This window comes from Sarcophilus harrisii, chromosome 1 (genome assembly GCF_902635505.1).
Source record: "Sarcophilus harrisii chromosome 1, mSarHar1.11, whole genome shotgun sequence".
NCBI lineage: Eukaryota > Metazoa > Chordata > Mammalia > Dasyuromorphia > Dasyuridae > Sarcophilus > Sarcophilus harrisii.
The window spans coordinates 135,279,989-135,299,064 of NC_045426.1; the positions used below are offsets into that span (position 1 = coordinate 135,279,989).

A 19,076-nucleotide genomic window follows, 5' to 3' on the forward strand; every position below is an offset into this window, starting at 1 on the left:
ACTTATATGAAACTTTTAAGCTGTGACCTTCAGAGAAATCAGCCCAGTACATAGACATAGTAGCATTTTATTTAATATTCTTTTAGAGCCACAAAGGTACTCAAGATTGGTATAACTCCTTTAAGTGAACCTAGAGAAACCATATTGTTTTAAAAACCTTGTATTTTATGTATTGTTTTAACTGTTTATATTCTCACTTTTATTGGTATAAATTTTAATATTGTAAAAACAGTGTTTATAAATAGAGGGCTTTCATGTTGAGCACCTGGGTTTGAATGTAGGCCCTGTCACCTACTGTTTGTATGAGCTTAGTTAATGACAATATCTGTGGACTCATTTCCTTATATTTAAAATAATAGGTTTGGACAGGATCAAAGGCAACAAATGTGTTGCTGAATCAGATTGAAATGTAATTCGATAATACTTAACATAATAAACATAAATAAAATAAAACATTGATAGTGTTAACATGTGGTTTTCCAAGTTAATATGTGGCCCTTGGGTGTACTTTGCATATGGTTTAGTGGATCTCCTCTTTTTGTGGGTTTGACCTGACTGGGCAAGAAGACCTTTAAGGTCCATTCCAGAGCTAAATTTATGGTGTTCTGATTGTCTTTCTACATCAACAGACTTCTTCAAATAAATCATCTGAATTGAGTTGAATTGCTAGGCTTTCTTTATATCAAATATCATTTTCTGTTTTTTATATATTTAATTTGTATTTTATTTTCTCAATTATATTTAAACAAAAATTTTAAAGATTCTTTTAAAATAAATTTTGAGTTTAGAATTCTCTCCTTTCCTTCAGCCCCACCTACTTAGAAAGCAAGCAATTAGAGATTATATGTGTTCAGTCATATAAAACATTTCCATATTAGCCTTGTTGCAAAAGAAAATGAAGACAAAAAAAAGCAATAATCCAAGAATAATTAGGTAAAAACAATGCTCTCCTCTCTGTTTAGATTCCATCACTTCTCTCTTTTGGAGATAGATAGCATTTTTAATCATAAGTTTTTCATAATTGTCTTAGCTCAATATATTAGTGAGAATAGCTAAGTCATTTATAGTAGGTGATCATTGTTCAATATTGCTGTTATACTGTGTACGATGTTCTGGTTCTGATTATTTCACTTTGTATCAGTTCATGTAAGTCTTTCCTTCTGAGGGCATTCCACTTATCATTACTTTTCTTTTCTTTCTTTGCTTCTTTTCTTTTCTTTTCTTTCTTTCTTTTCTTTTTTTTGCTGAGGCAATTAGGGTTAAGTTACTTGCCCAGGGTCACACAGCCAGGAAGTGTTAAGTGCCTGAGGTCAAATTTGAACTCAGGTCCCCCTGACTTCAGGGCTGGTGCTCTATCCACTGTGTTAGCTGTCTGTCTCACTTATCATTTCTTATAGCACAATAGTATCCTATTGCAATCATCTACCAAAGCTTGTTCAGCCATTCCCCAATTGATGAACATCCCCTCAATTTTCAATTTTTGCCACCACTAAAAGAGCTGTTATAAATATTTTTGTACATATAGGTCTTTTTTCTTTTTGTTTATCTTGTTGGTATTCAGATTTTGTGGTGCTGTTTCTGGATTAAAGATTATATAGAGTTTTATATCCCTTTGGACATAGTTCCACATTGCTTTGCAGAATGGTTGGATCAGTTCACAAATACACCAAGAGTGCATTAATGTTCCAATTTTTCCACATCCTCTCCAACATTTTATCATTTTCCTTTTCTTTCATATTATTCAAGGTGTGAGGTAGTACCTCAGAATTGTTTTAATTTGCATTTCTCTAATCAGTAGTGATTTGGAACATTTTTTTCCTGTGACTATAGATAGCTTTGATTTCTTCATCTCAAAACTGTTTGTTCATATCCTTTGACCATTTATCAATTGGGGAATGATTCATTATTATAAATTTGAATCAGTTCTTTATAAATCTGAGAAATGAATCTTTTTTCAGAGAAACTTGCTATAAAGTTTTTTTCTTCCAATTTTCTGCTTGCCTTCTAATTTTGGCTACTTGGGTAAAACGTTTTTAATTTGATTTATCAAAACTATCCATTTACACCTTGTAGTGCTCTTTTTCTCCTTGTTTGGTCATAAATTCTTGCCTTTTCCACAAATCTGACACCTAAGCAAAATATTCTTTATCATGTTTTAAAAAGTAGTTTATTATTTTATAATGAACTTTTATTACTCTGCCCTTTCTAGTACTTTCTACTTCTTTCCCCATTGAATGATTAAAAACCCCCAAAGATAAAAAACCTGGTAAAACAATTTCCACATTAGTCATGTCTGAAAACATATATCTCTTTCTGCATGTAATATTAATCATCTCTATCAGGAGGTAAATGATGTGTTTCATTTTTATTCTTTTGGACTTATAGCTCATCTTTGCATTGATCAGCATTCTAAATCGAAATTAATTTTTTTCTATAATCCTGTTTTCATTGTATAAATTATCTTAGTTCTACTCACTTCACTTTGCGTCAGTTCATAAAGACCTTTTCTAAAATAAAGACATGTTTCTGAAATGGTCCATTTCATTACTTCTTGTGCTTATATTCTGTTACATTGTGGTAATATTTAGTTAAAAATTTTGTTAACCTATTCCCAAATAGGAGGGCTTTTCCCTTACTTTTCCAATTTTAGCTACCATCAAAAGAGCTGCTATAAATATTTTTACACTTAAAGATCCTTGTATTTTTCTTAAAGGAATTTCCCTTTTTTCTTTATAATATCCTGCCCATATTAAGACTAGAACCATACTATATTCTTTTTAACCGTTTCTATCTTGAATATCTCACAAAAGTCTGCCTATTGCATTTCTTCTCAAAGGTAATAATGAACAATTGTACTTTTACTAGATAATCTGATTATTGGATATTTTATGTAACAATTCTTCTAGCATTTGCCTTTCCTTCCTTGCCCTAACCACCATATATTCCTTATCTAGAGAAATCTGAGCTAATATTTTCAGGTGTTCTTGAAAAATAGTATTATGTTGGGGCAGCTAGGTGGTGCAGTGGATAGAGCACCAGCCCTGAAGTCAGGAGGACCTGAATTAAATCTAGCCTCAGACATTTAACACTTCCTAGTTGTGTGACCTTGGGCAAATCATTTAACCCCAATTGCCCCCGCAAAAAAAGGAAAAAAAAATGGTATTATGTTATCTGTATCTTTGTGTATATACATTACTCAAATTTTTGTTTCTCTATGCTTAGTATACTGAAGATCAGAAGTACATGACACATATTTGCCTTGTAAAATAAATATTCTCTTAAAAGCACTTTTTTTTTGGGGGGGAGGGGAAATTAAACACTTTATAGGATTTGTATACTTCTTTTTAGTAACCATTAGGTGGCATATTGGACAATGTGCTGGGTCTAGAATCAGGAAGACCTGAATTCAAATTTGGCTTCAGATACTTAAAAACTATGTATCATTCTAGGCAAATCACTTATGGTACTTACATCCTAGGGTGGTTGTGAGGGACAGATGAAATGTTTGTAAAATGCTTAATATTGCACTTAATAATTGGTTTTATTCTTTCTCCCTTTCCTCTTTCCTTCTTTATTGTTTCTTCTCTCTCCCTTTCCATCTTTCTTTTCCTTCCTATACTTAACAAATAGGACAATAATTGTTGTATTTAAAAATTGGGGGGGGAGACTACTTAGAGTACTTTCTCAGTCATCTTGGTTAAAATTATAATCTGGCCTCGGAGACTCATGATTTCACAAGAGCAACTCTCTCTTTTCAAATAATAATAATATATACATATAATTTCTGAATTATAATTGTTTTCTCCTTCCTTTTAAAAGATGATGTATCTGGGCTCAGGTCTGTGTTGTGTTGGTGCCCTGGCCGGTCTTTCCACACAAGGAACTGCTCGTCTTGGAAATGCCTTGGGCATGATTGGTGTTGCTGGAGGTTTGGCAGCCACTCTGGGAAGTCTTAATCCCAATCCAGAATTGTTAGCTCAGATGTCTGGGGCAATGACTCTGGGTGGAACCATTGGTAAGCAATCAGATATAAAAAATAAAGACATCACAACCCTTAAAATGAGAATCATTAAGAGGGGTTTTCTCTTCCTCCCTTCCCTCTTTTCTCCCTTCCCTCCCTCCCTTCCCTTCCCTCCCTTCCCTTCCCTTCCCTTCCCTTCCCTTCCCTTCCCTTCCCTTCCCTTCCCTTCCCTTCCCTTCCTTCCCTTCCTTCCCTTCCTTCCCTTCCTCCCTCCCTCCCTCCCTCCCTCCTTCCCTCCCTTCCTTCCTTCCTTCCTTCCTTCCTTCCTTCCTTCCTTCCTTCCTTCTTTTTTTTTTTGAAGTATAACATTATATTTATACTTAGGTAGAGAGATACCAGATGTGAGCTTTATGTTTTTAGCTTGTTATAGTATTTCTTAGGTCTGTGAACTTGCTGTTTTTGGATTTTGCCTTTGCTAGAAAGCCTATAATAGCCAACATCCCAAAGTTCTATGGTTACTGAGTATTTCTAGACCTCTGAAGGCACATTTCATCCCTGCCTCATGCTACTGTTTGACCCCTTGGGAGAACATTTAAAATTATTGGTCTAGAAAATTCCCAGGGCACATTGCCTTCTGTCATCTTCCCCAGGGTCCATTGAAAAAATAGGGAAGTACTGTATCTGTCAAGAAAAATGTATATTCCTTTCTTCTGCCTAATAAATTGATTATAGAATAAAGTGTTACAGTAATTATCTAATTATACCAAGCTTAAATGTTATTCTCTTGCAAAAATACAGCCAAGATGAAAATTAACATCTAGCTGTAAGTTGGTATTAATTTTAAAGTGCTATTTTAATGTATTTGTTCCTGTCTAATCATTTTAAAAAACAAATCTAGATATTACTATATATATCCAATATACACCTTCAGTTTTTTTTTTTTGGTAGGACCACACATTGTTTTATTCATATCACTGCATATACTACTTGCTGGGGATTACATTTTTCTTTTTGCCACAGGAGTGCTTTTGCCCCTGATATATGCAGGATATTCACAAACTCTTGAAGAACATCTGAAGGAAAGTTGCCTGCTTGAATAGGCAATCACATGGGAGAGGTTAGCAAAGGTGGTTAACAAACTGGTCCAGTGTAAAAGTTTGATTATCATGAACTCCAATAGTATTATGATTGCATAAACCAATTGATATTCTCTCTCACCTCTTTGCCTATTTCTAGCTGTGCATTTCTTCCAGAATACCCAGATTGCTCTCCTACCATCCCTAACCTAATAATTGAAGTCCTTGTAGACTCAGTCTGTTTGTTGTTTGATGGGTTATAATGGAAGCTGAACAGGGTTTAGAGGATAGTACAGAGTCATAGAAAGTGGGGAAAGAGACTGATTTTCTAGATTATGCTTGGAAGAGGTAAGAATTGAAGAGAAAAAGGGGAAAAGTACATTGAAAGTGAGAAATGATGTGGCAAAAATGATATGGATAAAAGAGTTATTGTAACCTGGATTCTGTTTCCCACGTGGTATACTGAGAAATTTGTGCAAAAGTGTAGAAGAGCTAGAGACTTTCTGGGAAGATGGCAGAGTAGATAATAAATTTCCAGGCTCTCTAAATTTCCTTCACAGAGTCAATCTACGTTAATATCTTTGGAATCCCCTTAGAATGTGTCTCATTTACTGTAGGATGCTTAGTAAATTATTGTTGATTATCATAATAATGAGTAACTTTAATTACTTTTTGTTTCAGTTGTATTTTATTCTAGTTTGAAAGTTGGCAAGCTTTATTTTTGAATATTCTCTTTCTTTGTCTTTGGGCCTTCACAGGTTTGACAATTGCTAAGCGTATCCAGATTTCTGATTTACCTCAGTTAGTTGCTGCTTTCCACAGTCTGGTAGGTTTGGCAGCTGTGTTTACTTGTATAGCAGAATACATGATTGAGTATCCACATTTTGCAGTGGATCCAGCAGCAAATCTCACCAAAATTGTGGCATATCTAGGAACTTATATTGGTGGTGTGACTTTTAGCGGCTCACTCATTGCCTATGGAAAATTGCAGGGTAAGTTATGAAGTTGGATGTGAATGCATTTGTTTGCTTTTTTTTCTTTTTTGAATTCCAAGTTCTTTAGAACTTGTTTAAAGTTTTGAAAGTATTCTAACAAAATTTCTAAAAGTTATTAAAGGGAGCATTAGTTATTTAATACACAACTACATTTTCATCTTAGAAAATAGCCTGTATTCATTCATTATCATGTCTCATAAATACTTGAAAGAGTCTATAAAAAGCAGAAGCAAAGAAATTGAAGTCCCAAAACTTGCTTGAATTCATAGATTTTTTAAATATCAAGATTATTTATCTCATATTGTGAAAACTTAAAAAAAAAAAACCCAAAAGTATTACAGTCCTTAATTAGAGAGCTCTTAGACAGTCCATTAAGGACCAAAGTCGGCATTTGCACTTTGATATGTTCTTGAAGGATAGTATGGGTGGCAACAGAAAGGACATTTTGGAATCTTTGTGTGATTGCTGGCACCATGTTCTCTAAAAAAAACTAAACAAAAAACTTCTACTATAATATTGTCAACATGGCAGCATTTGGAACTCCTAAATTCAATCATGAGAATAATAGAAATAGGGAATAAATCACATAGACTGTTTTCAATGTTGTCTCAAGAAGGCAAACTCTCTAGAGATGCTATTTAAATGTCTTTCCAAAATTTACAATTAAAAAAATCCTTTCTTGCCTTTCCATAATCTGTTCATTTAACTTTAGTTTGAAACTTCCACAAAACTTAAAAATCACAAAAGAACCTCAAGCCTGAAACTTTCTTATTCTCTTACTGAGTCTTTGGCAACAATTAAGCAACAAAGACTCTCCCTTGGGCTCCACTGATATAATCAGGGATGCTCATGCACTAGGAGACTCATTTAAAGATGCAGTATTGAAGTTTTTTAAATAAACAAAATCACACTTAACTAGTAATGTGTTGTTCATACCAGAGTAAAATAACTTTTTAAGATTCCAAGACAATATTACAAAGGGTAAAGAAATGGTTGTGTTTCTGATCAAAGTAGGAGGAAGAAAAAACAGTTAAGTTAAACCAGACTCTGAATTTTCCCTGCCCCCATCAAAGTTCATTATGAGAAAGTACTTGAATTCCTTCTGTGATTTCAGTATCCTGTGTCATAGAGTCAATGTTCTGAATTTCCTTATATTAGTTTTACTTTTTTTTTTAAGGGGAAAATAAGTCTTAGCAAAGTTTCTAGATTCTGAAAAATACATGTTTATTTCTAGGAATACTGAAATCTGCCCCTCTCCTCCTTCCTGGAAGGCATTTACTCAATCTAGGATTGTTGACTGCTAGTGCAGGTGGAATAATTCCATATATGCTTGATCCAAGCTACACTATGGGAATTACTTGTCTGGGTTCTGTGTCTGCCCTGTCAGCCATCATGGTAAGTAAATGAGGAATGGAATAAGACCATTGAAATTATTCTATAAAACTATATTCTATGTATGTTTTATCTGTTAAATTTTCCTGATAAGGCTAATTCAGAATTGTTCATCTTGTTTTGTGACTTCATACATCACTTCTAAAGATGTATAATGTCCTTGATCTCTTAGGAACTTGTAGGTATTGTGGAGTCTTTTTGAATCATTGTATTGAGCCAGTAATGGGCCTTTTCTGTCTTGTGAAGTCTTTCTAATTGATTTATTGAGGTATATTAAATAAACCTAAGTGCTTCCCAATAAAGAGCTATCATATGCTTTTGAGATCTTATATTAGAGGAGGAGGGATAAATTTGAAATAAATATCCTGACTGAGCTTCTTGAGAGCATTTCTTGGTATCTCCTGTACTTTACACAGTGTTTGGCACAGTGGTACTTAATGCCTTTTTATTGATTGACTGAATGGTTATGTAACATGAAGCATTTATTACACATTGTATTTTCAACTATCAGCTAAATGTATTTTATTTTATTAAAATGTATTATTGTTTTTTTTTTTTTTACATTGCTGTTCTGATGTCTTTTGTATCATAAAAAGAATTTGGTAGGATTCCTTCTTTGCTTAGTAGTTTATATAGTGTTGGGATTAATTGTGCTTTATATATGCTTGCGAGTTTATTCTGATGTGATTTCCTTTTAATTATTGATTTTATTGTGTAAATTATCCTTCCAGTTCTGCTTACTTTACTTTTCATCAGTTCATATATGATTTTCCTAGACTTCTCTGAATTATTTGGGTTTATTGTTGTAATGTTCCATTAGATAGTATATATTGTTTTCCAGACATTCCCCAATTGACAGGTATTCATTTTACCAATCACTACAAAAAGTGGTGCTGAAAATATTTTTCTATGTATGGAGTTTTCCCTTTACCCTTTATCTCTTTGTGATAGTCTAGTTGTGGCATTATTGTCAAGGAGTTGGAGTTTAGTGACTTTTATAAAGGAAGTGGATTTCCATAATAATTCTAAAGTTGAAGCCATTACTATAACGCATTTAAGATCCAGGAAAGAATTCAACCAATTGCATTGTTTTTCTTTAGTTCTGTGTTTGGTTTCTTTGTTTTTGTTTTGGTTTGGTTTGGTTTGGTTTTTTTTTTTGGACTTAATTGAAGCTCCAAGAAGGAAAATCATTGTGTTGTCATTAATGGAGATTCAGTTTCTTGTAAAATCTTTCTAATTGATTTGCTCTGAGGTTAACTTAAGTGTTTCTCCAGTAAAGAACTACTATCAAATACTTCAAAGATCTTACATTTGATATCTTACATTTGAAAAGAGATGATTTCTAAAAGAATTGCCTGAGTATAAGTTTCTTGACATAAGGAACTATCTTTTGCTTTTCTTTGTCTCCCAGCTTTTAGCATAGATACCTAGCTCATAGTAGGTATTTAGTAAATTTTTTTTTTTTTTTTGATTTATTGATTGCTTACTATGAAGCTTCTAAGAAAAGCATCTATAAAAGAAGGAAAGCACACTGAATAGTCCAACTATTCCATTTAATCTTTATAAGGTGCTTCTTAGGATATTATGAACTATAAATAATTTTTTTTTTTGCATATTCTGAAGCTCCTAGAAGGCAGGAACTATTTTTCGCATTTGAATTTATATTGTATGGAATAAAGATCTGTAAGTAAGTTAGAGCCAGGAGAACCTGAATTTAAGTCTTACCTTGAACACATACTGGTAGAGTGACCCTGGGCAAATCATTTAATCTTTATTCTAGAAAACTCTCTAAGACTACATATAATACTATTAGATAAGGAGTTTCCTTATCTGGAAGTTCCAGATAACAATGAAACCCCTATCTCATTGTATCCTTATTATCTGTCAGACTATTTTGCACATACTTAATTCTTAATAAGTGCTACTAGATTGTTGGATTTATTGCTTGGGAGAAGGGCTAATAAGATTGTGTGGAATATTTAAATCTGTGTCATAAGAGGAACAGTGTCATATGCAGATGTTTCATTTGGAAAAGAGAGACCCAGGGAAGGTAGCATAGAACATGTATAGCTGTCTTCAAGCATTTAGTGTCCATTTCTGAATGATTTTAATAATTCATGTATGATTTTAAAATGTCTTACTTTGCTATCTTGGTTAGCAGATTTAAATCATAAATTTTTTTTTGCTATTATTTTGTATGAGATTATGATTGGCACCTCTGTTCTTTTTGAATTCACTTGAGACATGCATGTTAAATTTTGCTTCAGTGTCCCAAAACACTTTTAATGGTAACTCCCTTTAATCATAATGGTCTAAAAAAATATCCACCTCTTAAAAGTCTAAATAAATTTTAATTCCTTAGAAACATAATTATCTGTTCATACTGGAAGATACTGTTTATACTTTATAGAAATTCTAGTCAAAGTTTAGAAAACTCAGACTTTAAAATAGATACTACAGCTCTGATTTGAGATATAGCTGAGCTATAGGAAAAGATTCAAGTAATTACGATACTTTTGGATTAGTTAGATTTGTGACCTATATTCAGACTGGTAAAGTTCATCTACCTATAATGCTGTTGTTAAGTAAGTTGTTTAAAAATCTTATATTGCTTCTTGCCTACTAAATTGTTTTTGCTTTTCCTTTATCAGGGTGTGACTTTAACAGCTGCTATTGGTGGTGCTGACATGCCTGTAGTTATTACTGTATTGAACAGCTATTCAGGATGGGCCCTGTGTGCTGAAGGTTTCCTTCTTAACAACAACTTGCTCACTATTGTGGGTGCTCTGATTGGCTCCTCTGGTGCTATCCTTTCCTACATCATGTGTGTGGTAAGCAAGAAAACAAGTATTTGGGGAAAGATATTAAAATGACATTGAAAATTTGCAGTGAAAAATCAGAATATTTGTTGTTGTTGTTGTTGTTTTTTTTTTTTTTTAGGGGAAAATCAGTTTTACTTTTAAATGTTTTACAAAAATTTTAATTAAGGTCAAGACTGATCTCAAAGAATCAATATATATATATATATTTTGAAAATTCAGTTTTCTTTTGTGATTTTATTTCTTGATGACAGAGTCATTATAAATCACTGAATAAAATTTAATTGTTTTCTGAAGTAAATTTTATTACCCAAGAAGGATCTCATGTCACTGATTAAGAAATAGTGATTTTAGTTTTACAAATAATTCAGAAAGGAATATGACACATCCTTATTTCTTCAATTCTCAGTATGAAATATATTTTGACAGTTCATTTTTTTTCTTTTAATTTAAATTAAAATTTCTTTGTAATATTTTTGGGAGGCTGGCTTTGTAATATATTTGGGAGGATATATTATAGAATACATAAAGATTTCATTGTAATTTTGACCATACTATAAAATAATTTCAGGATTTTGACACCTTACAAAGTTTTGTAGAACACATATGACTTTTCTGATTTTGATGGTTGGGTTAGGATTTTCATATTTTTAATATCAACAATATTATGTTACTTGATATTTCTTTATATTTATATGAAACGTTATGAGGAAGAAATTTCTAATGTTACTTTGTATTTTTTAAGTTAAAAAAATTCTTTGAAAATGGATATGATCATATAAACTAAAACTTTAGATAGGTCTTGCTTCTTTGAAAAAATCCTGATGGCCAGCAGGGGGCAGAAGATTTGCATTGTTAATACAACTGATTTACACACATTTTAAAAGTTAACTGTTTTTAATCTAACTGCTAATACACTAATTTTTTGTAGCCTCATAGCCCTATCAGTACTAGTCTCTGTGCTTCCTGTCTTGCTATCTCTTGGAAAAAAGTCTTCCCTATGATCTTTATATTTGTTAATGACATTTCTGACACATCTCTGTTGGAACCCCCCCCCCTTTTTTTTAAAATTCTTTTTAATTTGGGATGTAACTGACATCCTTATCTTGTAGAATAATGACAAGGCATCTTTATCACAGCTCCTCCCTTCTTCTCTCTTTCTTTCTTTCTTTCTTTCTTTCTTTCTTTCTTTCTTTCTTTCTTTCTTTCTTTCTTTCTTTCTCTCTCTCTCTCTCTCTCTCTCTCCCTCTCTGTATGTATGTATGTATTTATATGCATATATAGATTTTCCCCCATTGGGTGTTTCTTGACATCTTTCTCCCCTCTTCTTCATTTAATTCCCATATTTCTATTTTTTTTTGTTTTTGTTTTCTTTCAACTACTAAGTCTTCAGATTTCCTATTAGCATTCAAAATACCTGTCTATTGTACTAAGTATCCTGTTTGAACACTTAAGGGAGAATATAAATGTAACAGCTCAGCTCACTCCAATATTCTATTTCTGGTAGCATTACCACTTTGTGATAATTTGTTTCTAAATTAAAGTATATTTTAATTCTTAAGGTAAAATTACTGTTTCCTGTTCAGTTTAATTTAATTGTGCTACTTTTTAATTGATTTTCTTTGATTTTTATTTCATATTTTTAGGTGTAAGAAATTGACCTTGCTTAGAAAGGTGCTTAGAAACACATGGGAAGGAAATTGGCTGTTCAGTCAGGAAACCACAATAAAGGCACAATTTTTATAAGTAATTGTTTAAAAAAGCTTACACCAAGACAAAAATACTTGGGAAGAACAGGCATATATTACTTGAAGCAAACCAGATATAGGAAAAATTAAAACTATCTAAAATACTTTAAAAAAATCTTATATGAAGAGCAGCTAGGTGGCACAGTAGATAGAGTACCAGCCCTGAAGTCAGGAGGACCTGAGTTCAAATGTGGACTCAAGACACTTTACATTTCCTAGTTGTGAAACTCTGGGCAAGTCACTTAACCCTCATTGCCTCAGCATAAAAAAAAAAAAAAGAAAAAAAATCTTCTGTGGGACACACACACACACACCCTTTACACAAATTTGAATTAGACAATCTTCTCATCTTCTCAATGCTGGCCAAGGTTCTATCTCTGGTTCTTCTTGGTAGATGGTGGTCGTGGAGGTGATGGCAGGACAGGTGCAGACCTGGGGCCCTTTGTTCTGGCTGTAGGGCCCTAGGTAGTAAAGTCTCTGTCTATAGGCACCTCAGAGCTGGAGGATGGATGAGGATACCATAGAACCCCATGAGGAGTCTGCAGAATGGTCCTTAAATGAGAGTGTATATGGGAGACTAGGTCTCTGTCTTGCCTGAGCAGGAAGTACAGCAACCTCTCCTGGGGCCAATCCAACTGTGATTGGTTTGGAAGCATTAATGGGCTCTTTTTCTGGCCTGGCCTGGCTAATCCTTTCTTAGGCAGCCTGAAAGGTTCCCGCTTTTAAGGCTCACATGTTGGTTCTGTCTTAGTGTGGACACTTGAGCAGCTTTAGCTATAATGCTTCTCAGAACTAACAAGCACAAGCAATTTGCCAGCCTTAGACTCTGCCAGGAGTAGGGAGTCCAGGAGGGCATTACCATGTTTGCCTCAGAGATATATTGAGTGTTTATTTTACAAGAGAATCTTAATTCTATAAAAATTCACTGTGTGATTCCTTTATCAAGATTCCAGAGTGTATTTAAGATGTGACTCAGTTTATAAAAGTTTGATTCATGCACAACCAGTCTGGAACATTTCTGTAGACTTAGAGGGAAAGAGAAAGAGAGAAAGAGGGGGAAGATTGAGAGAGGAGAGGGCAGGGGAAGGAGGCAAAGGGAGGAAGGGAAAGAGAGAAAATATACATTCATTTGCAACGAGAAGTGTGGTATAGTAGAAAGAATATTGGGATTGGAGTCAATTGACCTAGACTTAATTTGGAATCGTTAACACTTAACCCTTAATTTGGAATTATAATTATAGGGAGGTCAGTCTCTGTGAGCCTCAGTTTCCTCATCTCTAAAATGAGTATGATAATATTTGTAATCTCTATCTTCTATTGTTGTTGTGAGGAAAAATGCTTTTTAAGCCTTCATCCTTTGTATAATTCTAAGTTATTATGCCTTCTCTTTTTTTCATTTAGGCTTTATGATGAAAGAGTAACACAAAGGTGCAGAGAATGTGTTTTTGCACCTACAGAATTGTATATCAGATGAAGAGCAGATTCTCAGTGATCTGGTTATTTCATTATAGGATCCAGGGAAAATTTGTGAGTGGAATAAAAAGGACATGAGTTTTAAACTTCTAGAAGGCAGGAACTATTTCTTCTTTTTATCTTCAGAATCTTGTCTGGAGTAGGCACTTCATAAATGAATGGAAGTGAAGGAGCTGAGGATAGTCACTAGAGCCAGGGGGCTGGACAAGGGATAGCCTTCTTTTTCTTTTCCTTCAGCTTCGCTTGATCCTGCCTTTGCCCTTTGTGTCCCTGAAGAACCTATCTGCCATAACCGTGGGGCAAAGCATAAAAAGATTTGGGTGATGATCTTAGTCAGCACCCATTAAGTCAGAGACAACAGCTTCATTTTCCTTCTTTGCAAAGTGCTACTTTTTAAGGTCAGTATCCACACGAGTTGGTCAAAGGAAGATTTTTCTAAAATATTACCACATCTTGAAGTTGTCTAGAGGACTTGGTCTATACTTTCTTATTATATACCATTTGTTGACATGGTAAAAAAGGCAGCAAATGAAGCATTTTGTCAGCTAAAGCAGATTTTATGCATGAAGAGACTGTTTTAGTATTAATTAATTAACACAAAATGTTAAGAGAAGGATGCTCATGCATGGCATTACATGGTTATTGCTCTGGCTGAGATTATTGTAAGACTTTCTTTTGTTTTCAGATTCATTTTTAATAAAATGTATTTGGATTTATGTGAATTAAGAGATTCTTAATGAAGTATAATTTTTATAATAGGTTTAAATCACTTGAAAGGATCTTTTTGTAATCATATAAATCCTTTTGTCTTTCTGAGAAGCTAAGGACTCTTCAGTATTTAGTTCAGTGGTCACAGGAGATCACTTAAGTGAAAAAAAATCACTTAATCATTTAAGGGTTTATAAAGAATCCATTGAAAAACTTATTACAGTGTTGCAATGGTAAATTCACAGAATTGAGAAACAATTCAGTTTTTAAGAGACTGCATTACATTAACAAGTGAACTTGATTGTTAAACCGCTGTGGGTTTTCTTTTTTCCCTATTTCTTTCTCTTCCTCAAATACAGCTAGACATAAGAACACTTTGTTAATTAAATATCTATAGAACTCTCATTTCTTTTCCTTGAAATGCATTCAACTTTTTAAGAAAAATAGCTCATTTTTATTAAGATTAAATTAGTTTTGTCCTTTCATAATACTGAATTGGAGTTAATTCCAAATGAATTATTCTATCCTACAGTAGCGAAACAGGGCCTTTTTTTTTTTTTTTTTTTTTAACATGAATTGTTTCCTAAAATTTCCCCCCAAATTTACTAGGAAATACATATTTAACTCTTAGAAAACCCCACAAACTTGTATCAGAAATAGCTAGTCTGAAATTGCACTCTTTGCTGCACTCTAAACACATCCTGTGCTATCTATATTGTTTCATCTTTCTATCTCTTATGCTGTTTCTTGTATATGGAATATCACTGGGCTCATTCCAGATCTGTTCCTGTTGAAGCTCCTCTCTTTCCCTGATTCAAAGCTAGTATATCAGGTCCTTCAGTCTCAAATTGAATTTGGTTTTCATCTTTCTAAACTAAAGCATTTATTGAACATAATTATAGTATTTTACACCACAGGTTTTTATATTCCCCTATGCTTGATTTTGAACTTTGCATCTTTCTTATGATTTAGCATGGTGCTTTATACATCATAATCCCAAATAAACAAAATTGTTGAACTGTCTTTAAACCACTCCTCAGGATTAAAAAAAAATTGTTTATCTATTTTATTGATTTAAGTATTGTCACAAAAAGGACTTCCAAGAAAGTCCCTAAACAATTAAAAATGGAATAGGTTAGAAGTCTTAAATATATTCTACTTAGGTTTTCACCTGGGATTTAGTTTTAAAAGGATGAATTGAAGATTTTAATCTTAGTGGTCCTTTGTGATAATTAACCAACCTTAAATAATGTATAAAATTTTTTTATGTGAAACCTTGAGTATTTAAAAATACCTTTATAGGCATTCCACATTTTAGAGTGTCATAATTTCAACGAAATTTGCTAGAATTTTGGAATGCACATTTGTCTGGAGAACTCACTTTGATTCAAACAGTAAATTGACCTTGGAAAATTAGAGGTCAAATACTGATTATGACTTGTATTAATTATGTGACTATGGACATTGTGGCCAGTGTAACCTCTAGTGTCTGAAGCAACTCTCTAAGAATATGAAATTATAGATGAGTTGTCAGTTTGCATCAGTGGAGAGTTTCTACACTAGGAATGACCTCAGCTAAAAAATTCACATCCTCCCACTACAACTACTCCTGGCCATGTTCTGATGTGGGGTCATAAGTTTAGAGTTGGAAGGGGTCTTAGAACCCATCAAGCCCACAATGTTGTTTTACAAATAAGGAAATCGAGGAACAAATATTTGAAGTCACTTTGCCAAAATAACTAAGTTTTTAAATGTCAAAGCTGAGATTTAAATGCAAAGGCCTCTGGTTTCAAAACAATTGTACCATGCAGTGTCTATCAGCTTTGGTATTGATGCTGCATGTTCTCAGGCTGCTTTTAATAATTTGGCTTGTGTCTCCTTTTCTTACTTTTATATTCTTCTTATCCCACTTTAATCTTTTTTTCAAGACTTCCTAAACAAAATAAAACATTATACTAGCCTTTAGATAGAAAGCTTCCTTTTTTTTTTTTTGTCACTGCTTACATTTAGTTTACATTTTTTTTTTTTTTTTTTAGAGGAAGAGCCTTTTTTACATTCTGAAGCTCAATCAGCTGTAAAACAGCAAGAAGATGTCAGTAGCAAAATAGAATGGGAGCAATTTTAGAATTATTTATAAAAAGTTAGCAACTGAGATGTAGTACTGTAGTACCTTCACATAGGACCAGTAGACTTTATTGTGTATAATTTGTCTTTAGTTAAGTATTTTAAATCACATCTACATCCTGTCTTTCAAAAACATTTAAATATTTATAGGCATTTTTCTGATATATTTTGCATAGTACTCTAGTTAAATAATTTTTGTGCTGCATGTTTTGATGGCTGAAAATATATTGTATTGAAAGTGTATATAGGCTTAACATAAAAAACCAGGTAATGAACATGCATCAGAAAGTGAGAGGGCTATACTTCCTCTCGTTAACCACAGAGGGCAGCATTACTCCAGTGAAACAGCTTGGGCCAGTTAGCTTTCCCCCAGTTCTACTGCCTCCACTTTGCTGCTCCCGGCAGTTCCAATGAAGGCTTTATAGGGAGTCACTTTGTAAAATACCCCTTTCCTGTGATTCCTTGCTGTCATTGTTTCACACTGCTGGAGGATCTGTACATAGGTCAGGCAGACCATGCCTAATCAGGATTAAGACAGTTAATGGGTGTTATCTGAGCTGGAAATTTTTCATAAAGCTGTTTGCATCTTATCTTTTATTGAAGCACACATGGAAAAAGCCTATCTGTATGTTGGTGATAATCTTAACAGGTGAGAGTAAAGTAGATTAAAACTGCTTGCTTCTGTCTTCTGAGGAATTAGATTTTTTAAATTGAATAAGCAGTTTGTTTCAGTTTAATTTGTTGTCTGCTCTGAAACTCCAATGGTTTTGAATTTTAGGCCATGAATCGTTCCCTCGCTAATGTAATCCTTGGAGGCTATGGCACAGCTTCGACTGCTGGTGGGAAACCTATGGAAATTTCTGGCACACATACCGAAATTAATTTGGATAATGCTATTGACATGATAAAAGAAGCCAATAGCATCATCATTACTCCAGGTAAAAAAAAAAAAAGAACCAGTTGATAATTTCTTTTTAAGAGTTCTTTAAAGTGAAGGATTTTCTTTTTTTTTTTTTTTTTTTGATAATTTGAAGATATTAAAATAAAAAAATGAATAATTCGCTTCTGAAGGATAGCGCCCAAGTTTTGAGAGTTGTATGGAGACTAATACAAATGCCCCTTTAGGTTTCCAGTGAAAAACTTGACCTCATTTGTTCTTCTTCATTTCCTTTATTTATCCCATAAGTTTTCTGAGCCTGAACAATCTACCTCTAAGTGGTAAACATCAGCCTTTTGTGGTCTTGCCATTCTTGACTAGAATGATGGTATGGAAATTTCATATAATTGAATTTTTATTTTTAAAAATGACAGAATTTGCCAAAAACAAAACAAAACAAAAATAACAACAAAAACCCCAAACAAAACAACACTTTATTTCAGTATCTTAAAAATATATGATTTTGACCTATCTATTACTAAGTAATATTAGAAACTCAATTCATTTAATTAGTCTGCCAATAAATATTTGTTAAATGCTACAGTGTACCATAAAGGAAGTTGAGTGAATTATACACAGTCAAATAGATAGTGTTAGTGGCTTTGGATTTGAAATAAAATCTTCCAGACTTCAGATCTAGCATTCATTCTGCTTTGTCTCTTCAAGAAAGCTCTATGGGTTGCTCACTGGAAACTTAGCTAGTTGATTTGTTCTGAATTTGTGGTTTCACAGAAACCGTAATTTAAAAAATCCCCATGAATCAGGAATTGATATGATACAGTACAAAGAACATGAAATCCCAAACAGGAGATGTTCTCTCTTCTGTGCTAATGCTTAGCTGCTATGTAATCATAAGTCAATTGTTTAACTCTTTTGAGACTTCAGCAACTTTATCAACATAATGTTTTTTAGACTGTATTTTGTGGAATCTTGTGATCCCAAAAAGTAATTCAAGTAATTATAAGAAGAAGATTGAGTGAGATAATATTTGTAGCACAGTACTTGGCACATGCCAGGATACTTAATTAATGCTTATTCTTTTCCCTTAATAGTAGAAAAAAAATTTCAACAATCCCTTTTGCTTAAGTTTCTTGAGAATAGGAATTGTTTCATTTTTCATAATTGAATGCCCCAGTACCTTGCACAGTGCTTAGCACATAATAAGTGCTTATGGATTGCTGTCTGTTTTGTTCATGCTCAACGTTTACTTGGTAGAAAAATCATTGGAGTTAGTTTCTTACTGGTTTTGAATTAATCATTTTATTTTATCTTTTCAAATATAATTAATTGACCAATTTAATATTTTCCCCCAGTTACATTTAAAATTTTTTTTTACATTTGTTTTTACAACTTTTGAGTTCCAGAGAATTAATCATCGTACTATCCAATAATAAATGAGGCACTATCAGTGAATGAGTGACTATGTGTAAAATAATGGTTGTCTACCAATTTTTACTTAATAAAGTTTTCTTTTGGTGGCAACACTAATTATGAGATTTTGAATAAAACTCAAAGTACAGGAAAAACAAGCAATAGGAGCAGATTTTCAATTTGGGCTTATTTCTAATCATCCTGATACACAGGGGTGTGTGTGTGTGTGTGTGTGTGTGTGTGTGTGTGTGTGTGATGTTACCAGATCTTAATAAATAGTTCCATAGTCCTGACAAATTTACAAAAGGATTAATTAACAAATTCTAGTTTAAAAACAAAGCTCTCAAATTTCTTGTGAAAATGTGATGAATGAGAAACTTCCAAAAATACTAGCTTATTCAATTCAACAGGCATTTCTTATGTAAGTAAAAGAGAAAATGAAAATTGTTTTGAAACTTCTTACAAAGAAAGC

General features: G+C 33.1%; 1 protein-coding gene across 1 annotated transcript in view; it reads left to right on the forward strand.

Moving 5' to 3' along the window:
- NNT (nicotinamide nucleotide transhydrogenase) overlaps positions 1-19,076 on the forward strand; it is a 110,394-nt gene that overhangs the window by 59,646 nt on the left and 31,672 nt on the right. Inside the window, exons 14-18 of the mRNA XM_003759903.4 lie at positions 3,820-4,015; positions 5,796-6,029; positions 7,267-7,427; positions 10,076-10,255; positions 17,075-17,234. Coding sequence (XP_003759951.1) covers positions 3,820-4,015; positions 5,796-6,029; positions 7,267-7,427; positions 10,076-10,255; positions 17,075-17,234 — 931 coding nt within the window. The remainder of the gene's footprint in view (positions 1-3,819; positions 4,016-5,795; positions 6,030-7,266; positions 7,428-10,075; positions 10,256-17,074; positions 17,235-19,076) is intronic.